The sequence below is a fragment of the Pygocentrus nattereri genome, chromosome 11, assembly GCF_015220715.1.
Source record: "Pygocentrus nattereri isolate fPygNat1 chromosome 11, fPygNat1.pri, whole genome shotgun sequence".
NCBI classification, from domain to species: Eukaryota; Metazoa; Chordata; class Actinopteri; order Characiformes; family Serrasalmidae; genus Pygocentrus; species Pygocentrus nattereri.
Genome location: NC_051221.1, coordinates 25,377,125 through 25,392,773, shown reverse-complemented (window position 1 = coordinate 25,392,773; position 15,649 = coordinate 25,377,125). Strand labels below are relative to the sequence as shown.

Below are 15,649 nucleotides of genomic sequence, written 5' to 3'. Positions count from 1 at the left end.
GTGACGTCACGGCGCGCGTGTGGTAGCGTATGGTCTCTGTAGTTTCAGTGCCGAAGGGCAGTGAAAGCCCACCTGTCTGACGTGGGTGCGTTTACACTTGCATTTTTATGTGGCTTGGCCATAATCCTGATACTCAAGACGCACGAAGTGACCAGGTGTAAACGGGGTCAGTGTGTAACTCCTCTTTATAACATGGATCATTTCATTCTCAGCAGTCCTCTCAGTTGAATGGTGGCGGGACACCAAGCTAAAGGCAAGACTAATGCAGTTCACACTTAATGTTTAACCTTCTGTTTAATCGATTAAGTTCTGCCACTCATAGCCAGGGCACAAATACATTTAAGTACAACACTAAACATAGCATATTTGATGATTTTTGGGGTAATTTATTGTATCTTTATTTTAGCTTAAACACACTATAATTTTTATGGACTGAAAGGCATCTGTAAGTGTTTTTGCTGCCTGAAAATTGATTTATTGGAGTAGTAAGTATGGGCTTATATTTTAAGAAATTAGAAAGCAAAAAAAAAAAACACTAATCTTTCTATGTTGGTAGAACTTAAATGTATAGTTTGAACAACTTAAATTCAGAGTCCTTTATTTAAACTTAGCTAAGTTACTATAAACCTTGAAAAAATTCCAACAAATTATTTTGGGTTGATGGTAAAAGGAAAAGGCATGTTGACTTAACATAGTTGTACTGTGGTAATTTATTCAAGTATGTTCTAGGTGCGTTAGATATGTTCAATATACCTAAAATAATAGAAAGTTGAGTCAACTCTAAAAGATCCGAGCAAATTTATTAAAGTAATTTTTACAGTACAGGGCTGAGATGGCAACCACAGTGGCAGCAGATAAAAAGATGGTTTGGGGGAAAAGTCAGAGGCTGTAAGAAAGCTTTGGTATAAGGCATTGCTAGTATAATCTGTGTATAATGCTTCTTCTTAATGCTTAACTATTTACATTTTTTACACACAGAATACATTACATTGAAGGGGCTATAACATAGAAAACTTATTTTCCTGATTTTTTTTTTTTAAATATTGAGTGTACTGAGTGTAAATATTGAATGTAAACTTTGTTTAAGTATTACCTTTCAGTCCCCAGTCTATATAGTCCAAGTATAGTTTTTAGTTTATTGTTTTCCTGATGTCAGGACAACCAATGCTTTTACATACATACACAAACATGTATGTATATATATATATATATATATATATATATATATATACATACATGTTTATCCAGTTTACAGTACCCCTGCCCAGCACATGCTTTGTTTTCCTACTCTTAACAGCCACTTCAACTCAACAAGCTACAGCACCACCTGCAGGACAACCTACCGCTTCAGAGAGTTTCTTAAAGGGCCTATATCGTGGTAAAGCAAACTTTTATCGCTTTTTGTATTAAAAGGTATTGATGTACTCTGATCCATTGTGCACCATTCACTCCCCAAACCATTTAAGGAAACTAAGCCGCGAAAACGGGATGTTTTAAATTCCTTGTTTTTGTGATGTCATGAAAACCAACCAATTTACATTTAAAGAGGTAAAGAGGAGAGGTCCAGCAGGGACTGCCTTTAGAATGTGGCACAACACAGGACCGTCCACCGAGCAGAGGTCCTTTACACGCGTCGGTCTTAAAGCACTAACGGGTGAAGAGAGGTTGGAAACAGTCATGTAAAAATTAATTATGACTGCTTTTGGTTAAATAAACCTACACAAACATCATAAACAGATATCAGAGGAAATAAATAAATAAATAAACAACACAAACACTGTGGTGTGGGCCCTTTAACTCCAGTTCTGGGGGGCTACAGTTTCAGATATTTCCTCCTGCAACGCTCTTTCTTTACAGCGGTGGTGACAGGAAGCAGGGGTCACAATGTCTACAGCACATAGTGATTTTATTTACTATCTAAAACCACCACGGAACCTACACGTGTCTCCTGAGGTTTTGCGTGGATGTTTGGTAATGTTAAATTAAATGTCCATTTTAAGAAATTATGGAGGACATGCAAATAAAAAGTCAAATCAAAGCCATTTTTGCTCCAGGAGTTTCTTCTTCAAGACTCAGGAGCCTCTTCCGTTTTTTTTCATTAGAGGATCCACGTTTCTCGGGGCTGTGCTTTATTTACACGGGCGCACTTATTACGTCCACCGCTCCTCGTGTAGCTAATGCGTAGTTTGAGGAAGTGGGGGGTTGTCACTGAGGTTGCCAGATAAGTCCCCTTAAACCGTAACAGTAATCAAAGCTCGTAGCGTGTCACTTTTTAAAAACCCAACTCCAAATTAAAGTCACTTACCAACATTAAAAAATGACCAAACCAAGAAATGTTTACTTGTAGTGGCAATGCAAACGTGCAAAGGCAATATTTATAAATAAAGTAATTATTCAGCAAACTCTAAGAGAAGTTCTAAAGTTTGACTACAGATGATGACAGAAACAGCTTCCTTGCTTATTTCTGCTGAGATGTAGTTTTTTGCACTTTAAATAAACAGGAAGCAACTTTTTATGGGATTGCAGAGGAACAGATATAATAGGCCGATTACACTTGTGCAAAGTTTGTGTAAGGCAGTGAAATATTTCAGCATTTATTTTTTTACTGCTTGCTTCAGTTTAAAAGTTCATCCCATTTATTTGAATATTGTGTGCATTGTGTGTGATACTATCGTAGTGTAAAGTGACACCAGTCACTCAGGCCAAACTGGTTAAACAAATGACTTTATCTATAATTCTTACCTCTAGCAAGTATATTCTATCTCAGCTTTTCAAAGAAGACTTCAGACGCTGCGTTCAGTTGGTGGAAGAAAGCTTTTCATTACAGGCAAAATGCATTCAGTCTTAGCATCAGGCTCTGGACGCAAATGTGAATACAGTTTACAACGTGCCAATCTATATACAGCTCTTCATGGATGAGGTATTTCTCTCTGTCCTTCTTGCAGTGTCATAAATAGTTTTGTCCATCATTAAACCAATTTGTTGTCTCTTTCGTATCTAATCATTAAAAAGGTAAGGCTCTGCTACCTAGAAAAGCACACACAGACAAAGTCTGAGGAGCTTTGCTGTCTTATGTGCACTTTCCAGTGTCCTCTAAATACCTTTTGGTGTTCTTTTTAGTCATTGTGTTTGTTTTTTTTATGTTAGAATTTTTTATTTCATTTCTTCAATATGGTATGTAATGCCAGTAACAAAGACAAATGTCCATGTTATACAAATTTATTGGAGAATTAAAGTATTCTGAAATACATCACATGTGAATTTTGACTCAGGCTACGATGCCACGTTTTTTTAGCTGAAAATGATATTTAGCAACCCACATATCCCCCTTATGTACTATTATAACATATTTAATATTATCAATAATAAAACTTTAAACAAAAGAGCCAGGATGTACCCTGCTGTAATGAGTCACATCACGATGAGGTCACACTGTATGACACAGCTTGCTAGTGAACTATCAGTGATTTCATACACAACAGTGGGGTGACATGCCTGGGCATGTCTGCACATTCACTTCAGTATTCCGAGGATTTGTGAAGCGCTTGTGGCAACCGCGACGCTAGCTCACTGTGCTCCAGGTACCGAGGAGAGCAAACACTCTACGCAGGAGAAAATCGCTCGCTTGTGAAAATGCCTGTAAGTCCACACTGCTTATTTTCTGAATCCGACCTAAACATTCGGTGTTCACAGTTGCACCAACTGAGCGTGTTTATCTGGTTGTTGATGTCAGGAAGAGTGAAATCTTAAACCGACGTTGTGATTTTGGCTTGTTTCTTTATGGTTGCACATGGCGTGTTTCAGTAGAGCTGTGCTGTGTGGGGGGCCTTGTTTGCACATGTTTGTTGGTTTTTGCACACATCTTCGCGTTTTGCTGGAGTTTTTCGACGTGTATTTTATTAATATGAAAATAAGTTTGACAGTGTTTGACTCGGGTCAATACTTTTCAGACTGGGTAAAATATAAGACGTAAAGACTAATGAAGTAATGTTAAGTGCATATTTTAAACTCCTGTAGGCCCACACGAGACGAAAACGACCGCCTTTATTTTTACCACTTTTGCTGGGATCACTGAAATACTACTATACATTAACAAATACATTTGGTGACACTTTGTTTTGGTTTCTTTTCTTTTCATTTTCCTTTGGTGGGGTGTGATCTGACGTGGCCTGATACTGTGTGCTTTGTGTAAAAGCTTGTATTACACTGTGTGCGGTTTCTCACTGTTTGTAGTTTTTGTTAATGAAGTGCATGCTAGTAAATATTAATTGTAAATTCTGAACCGAATCTTTAACCGGTCACTTTGGGTTGGTTTTGGTGTGCCTTTTGTAACAGCTGGCCAAAGATTTACTGCATCCCACCTTTGAGTTGGAAAGAAGACAGCACAAGAAGAAGAGGCTTGTGCAGAGTCCAAACTCCTACTTCATGGATGTGAAATGCCCAGGTATAATACACACCTACACTTGAATTGCTCTGACATGCAGTATGTCATGCTTGGGAGTGATGTTGTGTGTGTATATCTTATCTGCAGGTTGTTATAAAATCACAACAGTTTTCAGCCATGCCCAGACAGTGGTGTTGTGTGTGGGATGCTCAACAGTGCTGTGCCAGCCCACAGGAGGAAAGGCCAGGCTGACTGAGGGTGGGTATTTCAAACATTTACTGTGCAGCTAAGCAGAATCCTTCATTTAAGTATATTAGGCTTTTCATTTAATGCTACTCTGCAGCTGCATTGCATGAGCGACACTGAGACATACTTGTACACTGACGCTATACCATTTACATTTTCAACAGGTTGTTCATTCAGAAGAAAGCAACACTGACGAGAAGAACTGAAAATGGACCTTTTGCAAATGAAATTTTTAGTTTCTTCTTCTTTTCATTGATTACAATGAGTGTTGTGACTACAGTGATTAAACGGAAGGTTATTTCTACCGTACTTTTCAGAATAAAGGCATAGCATTGCATCTCTGTTGGAATGCGTTGTTTTTTTTAACCACACATGTTCTTGGCTACTGAAATTCTACTAAACCCTGCTTACAGTCAGTTATCTCAGCAATTTCAGACACATTGTGGTGCTCTTTATATAATTCAAAAGCCACTAATGTTTTTAACTTTAAGACCTTCAGACCATCAAATTTCTCACCCCATCACTCTGGGAATATCAGTACAAAGCACAAACCCATTGCAAGTGAACTGCATTTCCCAGAAGCACAGTCGATTGGATGGCAAATCTGACAAAGGGTCTCATTCATACTACTGATCTGCCTTAAAGTTAGAATCTGGGGTGCAGTATTCCTTTATCTCAATAATGAATTATGAACAATTCTTTAAAGCAAAAGGGTAACAGGCACTATTATCAAGGATTTTAGAAATTTGTTTTATGTATCTACAGGAGGAAATTCTGTGCATTAACCACAGACACGGATTATTCATTGAATTGCCTGATATGTTTAATGTTGATAATGGTATTGTAATCAAAAATGGCAAGAAGGTTTGGGGGGGGGATCATGGTTCCTGGCTAATGTACAGTTCTTAGAAAAACCTTGTATCAGTATGGAACCTTTACATTATGTGGAAGTTCTTTAACCCCCATCTCATTTACACCAATGGTTATTTCAAGGATTATCCAGTGAAAATCTTGATAGAAAATCAATTGTTTTTTACAGCATCAATGTCATCATTTTAGTCACAGTTTGAAATGAAAGTTGCCAAAAAACTGCAAGAATGCAGGGAAAGAAGATGACATTTTATTTGAGAAAAAGCACATTTCCAAAGATGTGAGTCATGAGGGAGGTGTTACCTTCATAGAAAGCATACAAATACCCATCTTCAGAATTTCAGCTTTTCCACATGTGAAACAAAACAAAAAAATAGCCAAAAAATAAATAATTTAGGGAGTGGACATATAAACATGAACAAAACACACATGCCCGCATTTAGAAAATACATGCACAAACTGCCACTTTGAAATTTATTGAGGACTAGATTTCCTCTCGACATCCATTTGTCATTTTACATAAAACAAAATACTAAGTATACTATATTGTTTTTTCAAAATGATGGGTAGCAGGAAGTCCTTTTGTTAAGGTGCTTTAGAACTGAAAACTAGACAAGCGCTGGTCCATTCCATTTAAAATTTAAGGCTTCAGTGGAAGGGAAATCCCAGTTAATATGCATATGGGGGCAATGTTTCATGTTATCCAATAATAGCTTGATAACAGAATATCCAAATAAGAGACAAACTTCCAAAACCAGGTCAACTCTTGCAAAGAATTAGCACAAAACAAAGCAGAAAAAAGACTGAAAAAGCTGCTGCATAAACCGTTGCCCTGAAAATGAGTTTACTGAGTCTGGCACTGTACTCCATGGCCCCTGGGACCTTCATCCTCATCATAGGCTTCTCTGGTATATTTTCTTCTCTGAGATTCAATGTCCACTTCACAAAGATCCACTTCTTCCATATCATCAGTCACCATTACATCATCCCTTCTGGGAAGTAGTCGCTCCAACTGGGGAAACATGTTTTCAGGGAGCCAGTGTTTTTCTGGAAATTCGACCTGAGGATAAGTGTGCAACATTGTCAGATGAAGTACTTATGAGAATAACATTCTTATGGGCCAGAGAGGGGGCAAAAAACTCTCAATGTGTATTTAAAACTCACCTCAAACTGAATGATAAGCAGGCCTTTCTCATATGGATCTCTGTAAACAGGCATGCCCTCATTCTGAATGCACTTCAAATCATTGTGTTTTATTACTTGGCCTTGGAAAACAGGAAAGCATGTCAGCAACTGTATTATACAGATTGTCAGTTAACAGTTTAGGGCAAAAGGTAAATAAATATTTTAGGTACCTGGAGGTGAATTGATGATTAGCGTTCTGTTGTCTAGTGTGTGTATTGTCTTTCTGAAACCACAGAGTGCCTCAACTAGCTTTATCTGCATCTTCATAACTAGGTTGTCATCCTGTCTCTGGTATACAGGGTGGTCCTTTTGGTCCAGGACAATGACAACATCACCAGGTTCCAGACCTGGCTCCTGATCACCCTCTCCATGGAATGTGATTTTCTGGCCATCCTTCATACCTATAGTACAAAACAATAAATAAATTTTCAAGACTCTCCTACTTAAACAGTTCATTTTGTCTCTGCATGTAGCCAAAGTAAACCATCAGAAACGTGAGACTGTGCAGAAGATACGTAAAAAAAAAAAAACATACTGGAAATTTTATCAGTAGTACACATACCTTTGTCAATGTGGACCTCAAGAATCTTCTTTTTGCGTTCCACTTTGTGCCCGTTACAGTTCTTGCAGCGGTCCTTAGCACTGAACCTTTCTCCCTGTCCTTGGCAGTCTGCGCACATGCTCTGTATTTGCTGAATCATTCCTGGTCCTATCTGTTGCACCTGGATTTGAACCCCTCTGCCTTTGCAGTTTGAGCATTTTTCAAGAGAGCCCTTCTTTCCTCCATACCCTATGGAAGAAATTGCCCTCAATTTAAGCCAATTTATGTCAATGGTAGTTCATATTGTTTCAAGTGCTGACATTTGGTCAGATGTAAAGAGGTTTGTCTTGCCTTATGTAAGCTTTTGAAAAATGTGACCAGCGAATTTCTGGAGAGGAGATTTGCTCAAATAAATCAAGTTTGTAAATACTTTTTTTTTATATAGAAAATGCATTTGTTTTCTAAACACAGAACCGCATAAAGTGCTGTTAAGATTTTTTAGTGCTTTTGAACTCAAAATATGAGCCTCACATATGTTCATAACTTCATTGAGCACAATTAAGTATACAGACATGTCTTTACTTACCATTGCATTTCTCACAGATGACATTTTTCTGCAGACCAAGTTTTCTGGTTGAGCCATTGTACACTTCTTCAAGTGTTACGGAAAGCTGGTGTACCACATTCTTTCCTAATATAATTGAAAGGAACAAAACGTGTATTTGTGCTATACTGAAATATTTCAAACACAAGTCATTGCTTATGATTACTACAGAACAGTAACTTGTGCATTCATGGGGTTGTTAATGGATAGTAATGACAAACCAACTTGATTCTATTTATATCAACACTTCTCAATTGCATTATGCTACATTTAATACCAGTCCTTTGGATTTGTGAGTCAAAGATATGTACCTTTCCTTTCTCTCTGTGTTCTGCCACCACCACCACCAAAGAACATGTTGAAAATGTCCATTGGAGAGGAGAAATCTCCTCCACCCATGCCACCTTCTTTGATGGCTTGTTCACCTCCTTGGTCATACAAATCCCTTTTTTTGGGGTCTATCAGGACTTCGTAGGCTTGGGATATAAGCTTGAACTGTGGCAGAAAAATCGTACAAATACTACATTTATAATGTGACTAGTACACAGATCATTATAACAGCTGTGAACCGTCTTCCTTCTCCAACAGCTGACTGCCCCAACTCCGCGCTCTTGAGTGTGTTCAGCCCAGTCACTAACGCTAACACTAACGCGCTAAACCTTAAACACAAACTGAGCATAAATTCTGAGAGAAAAAAGACTAACTTAAAGAATATTCGTTTATTCATTTACGCTGTGCAGGGTTGGGGGCAGTCACAGCAGCTGCTCGCTGTAGGCTTGCAGGCTAACATTAGAGCTCATGGTAATTCCAGAAAGTTCCACATGTTTCTGTCGCTGTCAGTTAGGTGCTACAAGGTGGCACTTGCTGTTGAAAATAGACACAGACATGGATACGGCAACTTACTTTTTCGCCTTCATTCGGATTCTTGTCCGGGTGATATTTCAGCGCCAGTTTTCTGTATGCTTTCTTGACTTCATCTTGAGAGGCTTTCGGGCTCACTCCGAGAATGTCGTAGTAACCGGTCTCTCGAACCATTTTCGGCAAAGACCGAGCTACAGGGCATTCACGTAACGTTAGCTTACATATATAGGTACAAAGCTAACAGACATCCACACGTCGTTCTAGCTAGGTAACTTTAATATCATGTTAGCTATTTTGATTGGTACAAATAAGATTGGCAAGAAAAGATAAGCAACTGAATAACTAGCTAGTTTAGTGCAGTGGCCAAGTTAACAGTAAACGTTGGTTCACATGGCAACGCGTGACAAGTGATTGCTTAACCTAAAAAAACAGAACTAACGTTAGCCAGCTAGGTTAACATGCCCAAGCCGCTCGTCCCAACACAAGCTATTCTTAAGGTTAAGCGATTAAGCACCTATTGTTATATTTATGTCGTGAGACTAAACGAGGGTGGTTGAGTAACAGTACTTACAGTATATGTCCTTCAGTAAGAGTCGGCTTGTTTCTCTTGTGCCGTTACCATCAGCGAATTGACCGGAGCTGCTCACTGTGTGGAACAAGAAGACGGCTGCCTGTATATATGAGCTGCGGTAGAGAACTTTCTGGATCTTGAGCAGCAGCGACGCCGGAAATTTCTATGGCCCGCCCCTCTCAGTCTAGAAGCACCCAACTAGGGCTCCGACAGTCCTGGAAAAACAGCTGTGAGAGTAATTCTGAAACGTGCTGGTCAATAAACAGTGTTGCAATGACACGAGGCAGTGCAAACTGTTACCCTGCAGATCACCAGCGTAGCTTATTATTTCAGTTTACTTTGTTCACCTCGTGAATAAGGGTCAATATATTTTTTTGATCGCAATTTTGTCCAGTAAAGTTTAATTAACATACAATTAGACCTCTAGAACATCTCGAGAGGAGAGTTACATTTTGCATAGTTTGGTGATAAGTAGTTAAGAGACAAAGACCTGGAATTACACTCAAAGGCTATTCTATGGCTAAAATGCGTTTTATTCATCAGTCACCTTGAGTGTCTATTGGGCCACTATTTTAGAGTGACCGGTCCTCTGACCGTTGGCCACGCCCACTCCCTCTCCTTTAAATTTTTAATGTAATTTGACTCCAGCATAAACAGATATCTTACAAAATAAATTTGATGAAATTAACATTAGTTCTTAGACAGAGCTGTAGCACCTACGTTCTGCAGCTAGCCTTTACTAGCACTAAGTAGGCTAGTAGAGTTCACTAAAAGGCTAACTAATCAAGCTAAGCTTGTGATCTATGTATCTGGCATGTTTACACTGGCATAAAAGCTGTAACACCTCCCTGCCTTGCAGTTTCTATGCTGCTAACTAGAGGAGTAAACGCTGGTTGTGTTTACCAAAGGGCAAACTTTTACAGTGATCAGACTAAAGGAACTACATCTATTTTTAAACACTGCAGTTAATCCTTCGATTTTAAGTCCCTACAATCAAGATTTTCTATTGAAAACAGAAGACAGGTCAGTGCAATACTGTACTTCATTAGATTACGCTGTTGATTGAGTGAGCATAGCCAAGGGTCAGAGGACCCTTGGAAGAAAGGTGTTCCATCCATCCAGTACAGATGCTGTAGGTGTGGTTTTCACGTATGATTGGGGTCCACTTGCAACTTCCTCGCTGTATCCTATTCATTTCAACAGAGAGCTCTGCTGCATTGTGCAATGCACGATGGTTTGAGAAAGCGAGAAACTTTAGTAGTTTTCAACTTTGTGCTAATGAATGTGGCCGCTACACTGCGCTTAGCCAAGTGATCACGAGGAGACTGGAGGTTTTTGCCATAGATTTCAAGCATAACTTTCTCTGAAAGTAGAAAGGAAAACAACGTATCTGTCCATGTCTATCCAAATCCGTGATTATTAGAATGATAATAAAAAAGTATGGTTTTATACAGAACTGTTTACATGGTTTGAGCAGGACATAAAGTTCTAATCAAATGGAGCTTGTAGGATACTTGCTAAAGTAGCTAGCTTTCTAGTGAGATTAAGCAAGCTAACTTGTATGGACAACTGATGCATTCTGAAAAATTTAATAGCATATAAGCATACGTATGTTTTGTAGTCTTGTTTAGCCTCTGCACAACAGTAAACATATGTTCAATATGGTTCCTTATCCACAGGACACTAGGGGTCACTGATGAGAATCTTTTTGAAAAAATGGGTTAGTCCAGTACAATTCCAGAGACTTGTAGAATCAATTCAAGGCGCATAAGAGCTGTACGGGTTGCAGCTAAGATTGTTTTTTCTTTTAATTTACCACCATCTGTACAACGTTTTATGTGTAAATGTGTTGTTACATAAAATATATGCACCTCACCTGTACTGTTGACAGAACAAAGACAGTATGTTATCAGTCAGCTAACTTCTGAATACAATAGCATTGCCAACAATATGTGGATTAGAGTTTGCAATTGACTGTAAAAGTGTCAAGTTTGACATTTTTTTCCCTGAAGGATTGTCGAGTTACAGAATTTTAAATGAATTCTGAATTATTTTTAATTTATCCAGAAGGGTTTATTTGCATATGGCAGCCATGCTGTTTAGAAAATTCTACATGTTTTTGATAATTATTGCGGTTCAGGCTCTTCTGATTTTTCTGACACCAAATACATGAGGGTGGGGCAAATATTTTAAGACTAGTTCTCGAAAGTAGGTTTCGCATATTATGCAAATTAGCTGAAATTCTAAGTGGTCGGAGCTCAAATGGATTTGTTTGGACCCAAGGAACCTTACGAAAATATGGCTTGACAGGCAAAAATCTGGTTTAGGAATTATAGGGCAAAACGCGTTGACCTGCGCAATAGCGCCCCATTGTGGCCCACTGGGCTGATTTCTTGCGCCTGAGTAGCGGGAGGGACTACTACCCATTGACCAAGTTTCAAGTCTCTAGGACTCGGTTTGGGCTGTGCGTTCCGTTCTTTGCAGAAAAAGAATAATAAGAAAAATCTTGACAATTCACATAGGGGTCAATGAGCACTACGTGCTTGAACCCTAATAATAAAATTAATAATAATACTACTAATAATAATAATAATCAAAAGAAGAAGAACTGTAAAGCAAAGCAAAACTTTTATTTCAGAAGATAACTACTGTGTAATTTTACAATTACTATGTAACTGTACTGGTCAACCCAGCAATAATTCTGAATAATAACACACAATATTTAATATGACAATAATAAAACTATGCTCTTCTCGAGTGCAATAATGTCATGAATTATCCTTTGAATTATATTATATATATTATTTATTTAATTATAATATTTTTTTCTTGTTAAGCAAATATCTGTTATTTATATGTTAAGGTAAATTAGTTGGTGTCTGCTACAAAGTGCTCCTCTTACATCACTGGAGACAGTATGCAGTATAGCACTGGCTGTATTCCTATGAGATTTAAGAATGTGTATTTCTAGAACCATCACATCTCAGTGAGAACAAATCACTCTGCTCTGGACCCTGGAACAGGTGGATAAATCCTAATGAATCATGATGAGTGGCTGATTCATAAGCCCCTTGATGAAGATCACCTGACATTATTGATTATTATTATGTAGTTTGATAATTTGCTACAATATAATCCATATACATTTACCAATTTGACATTTAGAAATGACTTCCTTATAGTAGAAACTAAAATAATAAATACAATTTGGCCTATGTTTTTAAAGAAGTAACGTACATGGAAAAAAGGAGAAGATCTTGTTTAGTTTTGTGTATAAATGATGTTACCAAAACAGTATAGCTTGAGGTGGTTTTCAGATAATTTTGCCATAATCTGGTTCCAATGGTTTGCATTATGCAATGCAAAGCATAATTCTGGACACAAAGCACAAAAAGTGTGATCTCATTATGGCTTTTATAAACTGGCGACTTTATTTAAGTACATGAACACTACACCTGTACATGATATGCTGCTATAAACTATTATGTTGTGATCAACATACTTTTGCACCACTATTGAACTCAGAAGAGACAATGACTAACAGAGTCTTAAACTTCATCCCTAAATTCCGTCATCCTTTATTGATCTTTTAGTAAATGGCCTGGTGTAGACCAAGGGCAGGTGTCAACTAGGACTGAACTAGAGACACTGTTTGATGAAAATGCAATCTGAGTGGATGGCTTTAGGGGTAGGGTTGAGTTTATAATCAGTTAAAAGGAATAGATTATGTACCATGCAGAATACACAAATTCAGATGTATTACATGACAAGCTTTATCTGAATAAGTATATTTGTCAAGAACTGCATAGATAGTCAGACACAAAAATATGGTGGCCCTGATTAAATTACACATTTTGTTGATTTCTAAATAGATCTAAATAAAATAAAAAACACGCACATCCTCTACAGAGAACATAGTGCTGAACAATTTAATACACAATTACTGTCTATTTCCTGTGATTAACATAATAAAAAACACAAAATGTGACAAAATGTGGCCTGTGCAAAAGCAATTGCACATTTTATATTTTATGTTTCATTTTTTAACAATGTGTCAGAGTCAGCAAATAACTATAAATTGTGCAGTAAAATCTGCAGAAAAATTTTTTTTTGTTTGTTCCTTGTAGAGGATGTGTTAACTTATTTTTCCTTAGAAAATCAGCAAAACATGTAATTTGACCCAGGATGTTCAAAGTTTTGCATGTATTTAGTAATTTACATACAATTAAAGATGATTTAACCTGTTTGTAGGCCTTTCACTAGATCTGGTTCTTTACTAAAGAAAATGGTTCTATATAGAACCATCTTTAGAGGTTTCTTTGCATTATAAAAGCGTTCTTCAGATTGATGGAGAATGTTCTGTTCTTCTATTGTTATAAGGCTGACAGCATAACAATAGAAAAACGTTTTTTGGTAAACCCTTTTCAAAAAGGGATTTAATCATGCAATGGGTTCTTTAAGTGTTCACAGTTCTATATAGAGGCATTTTCTTTACTTAAGAATCATCTTTTTCAAGTGTGTGGAGGGCAACAGGTGGTCAAGGACCCTGTGGACTTTGTTGAAACCCATAAAAATAAGGATGACCTAACACAAAATAACTTCCTTTTCAACTGACATGGACAAATTATACAGGCCAAACTAAACATTAAAACCAAAGAGTTTGGCACAAAGCTAACAATAAACAGAACCAATTACTAAGTGCATCAGGAGGAGACTGACTGAAACATGAATACGATAGCTTGTAACTCCCAAAATGATCATAGCATTACAGCAAGTCCTGTCCTTTAATAAAAAGGGCCAAGTGAACTGAATATTGTTATTTTTTGCTGATGAGTTCAAATGTATTTGAAAAATTTCCCTGCCTAATATCTTTGGTTTATAGTTCTCCCCCCATTGACATAGATAGGATCCTGGGCTTGATGACTTGAGATAACACAAGCAGGAATTTAAACAAACTCCAACTAGTCCAAAACGTTGCAGCCAGGGTCCTCACTAAAACTAGAAAATTTGATCATATTAGTCCAGTGCTATCATCACTTTATTGGCTGCCCTTATTGACTTATAAAGCCCTACATGGTCTTGCTCCCGAGTACTTACAAGACCTTGTTTCTCATTATGAGCCATCACGACCACTCAGATCACAGAGTGCTGGCTTATTAATAGTCCCCAGAATTCAGAAGGTTTCAGCTGGGGGAAGAGCTTTTTCTTATAAAGCCCCCAAACTCTGGAACGATCTTCCAGAAAATGTTCGGGACTCAGACACAGTCTCAATCTTTAAGACTAGGTTGAAAACTCAATTGTTCAGTTTAGCTTTTGGTAGGTAAAGTTCCCCCTTAGATAAAGGCAGCAGATCCAGGGGTCCATGGATACAGGGAATTATAGCAAACTGAGACGCTGGTGCTGTCGTCCCGCTGCTCGCACGCGGTCACTCAAGTTTGTGGACGGTGGAGCGGAGGGATGCCAAACTGTTTCAGAGTGCTGCCGTGTCTGTGTGCCCTTCTGCGTCTCTCCTTTTAGTTAAGCTGTCATAGTCAGATCTGCCGGAGTCATTAGCCTCACTCTGTAAATGTTTACATTCCCTGTTTATGTACAGACAGATAGAATAAAACTAAGTCCATCTCCCTGCTTTCTTTCCGAGTATACAATCACCCATATGTCCGGCCAGACACTGAAGGACGACCGACTGCCGAGCCCTCCTACTACCCACTTCAGACCAGCTGCCCACGCCCCAGCTACTGCCACCTGCCTTGGACGAGCTGCCCACCCTACACTGATGTTCTCATAGACTCCTAGATGTTACTACTACTAATACTACTGCTATTAATATTAGTAGTATAATCACTTGTAGGTAGTTTGACCAGAGGAGAATGGGTCCCCCCTGGTGAGCCTGGTTCCTCCCAAGGTTTCTTCCTCAGTTCTGAGGGAGTTTTTCCTTGCCACTGTTGCCCCTGGCTTGCCCACCAGGGGGGGGGGGGGGGGGGGTGGGGGGGGGGGGGTCGTACATTCTTACAGTCCTGTTAAAACTTTGTCTTTTCCGAAATTCTGTAAAGCTGCTTTGTAAAAAACGCTATACAAATAAATTTGATTTGATTTGATTTGATTTGATAACAGCCCAGGGGACGTTGCTAAGACTATTGCTGAGTAGGCAGACTTTGCTATAAGGACTTTGTTCTAACTTCCAAGTCAAATGCATCCATTTATCCTCCAATCAGCATCTGAGCAGATCTTACGAATATATCTGGCCAATCCACAGCCAAGGACACTCCGCAGTGACTGTAACAGGTCTCCCGTCAGTAGCCTACTAAAGTGGCCACAGGGTCATTGACATGCACAACATGTTTTCACTCAGAGGTCCCTAAAGAAGAAAAGGTACAACAATCGACAACA

The 15,649-nt window shown here is 38.4% G+C and overlaps 2 protein-coding genes across 2 annotated transcripts; one reads left to right on the top strand and one right to left on the bottom strand.

Annotated features, from left to right (window-relative positions):
- Nucleotides 1-3,470: 3,470 nt before the first annotated feature.
- rps27l (ribosomal protein S27 like) lies at nt 3,471-4,967 on the top strand. Its single transcript, XM_017708290.2, has 4 exons — nt 3,471-3,639; nt 4,336-4,444; nt 4,532-4,642; nt 4,795-4,967. Exons 1-4 carry the CDS (start codon nt 3,634-3,636, stop codon nt 4,821-4,823), a joined length of 255 nt encoding a protein of 84 aa, XP_017563779.1. The 5' UTR covers nt 3,471-3,633; the 3' UTR covers nt 4,824-4,967.
- A 761-nt stretch (nt 4,968-5,728) lies between these two features.
- dnaja (DnaJ heat shock protein family (Hsp40) member A) lies at nt 5,729-9,408 on the bottom strand. The gene is made up of 8 exons (XM_017708348.2): nt 9,263-9,408; nt 8,734-8,882; nt 8,142-8,325; nt 7,813-7,917; nt 7,248-7,475; nt 6,856-7,086; nt 6,665-6,765; nt 5,729-6,560 (listed from the first exon to the last, which is right to left on the bottom strand). Exons 2-8 carry the CDS (start codon nt 8,863-8,865, stop codon nt 6,345-6,347), a joined length of 1,197 nt encoding a protein of 398 aa, XP_017563837.1. The 5' UTR covers nt 8,866-8,882; nt 9,263-9,408; the 3' UTR covers nt 5,729-6,344.
- Nucleotides 9,409-15,649: the final 6,241 nt, after the last annotated feature.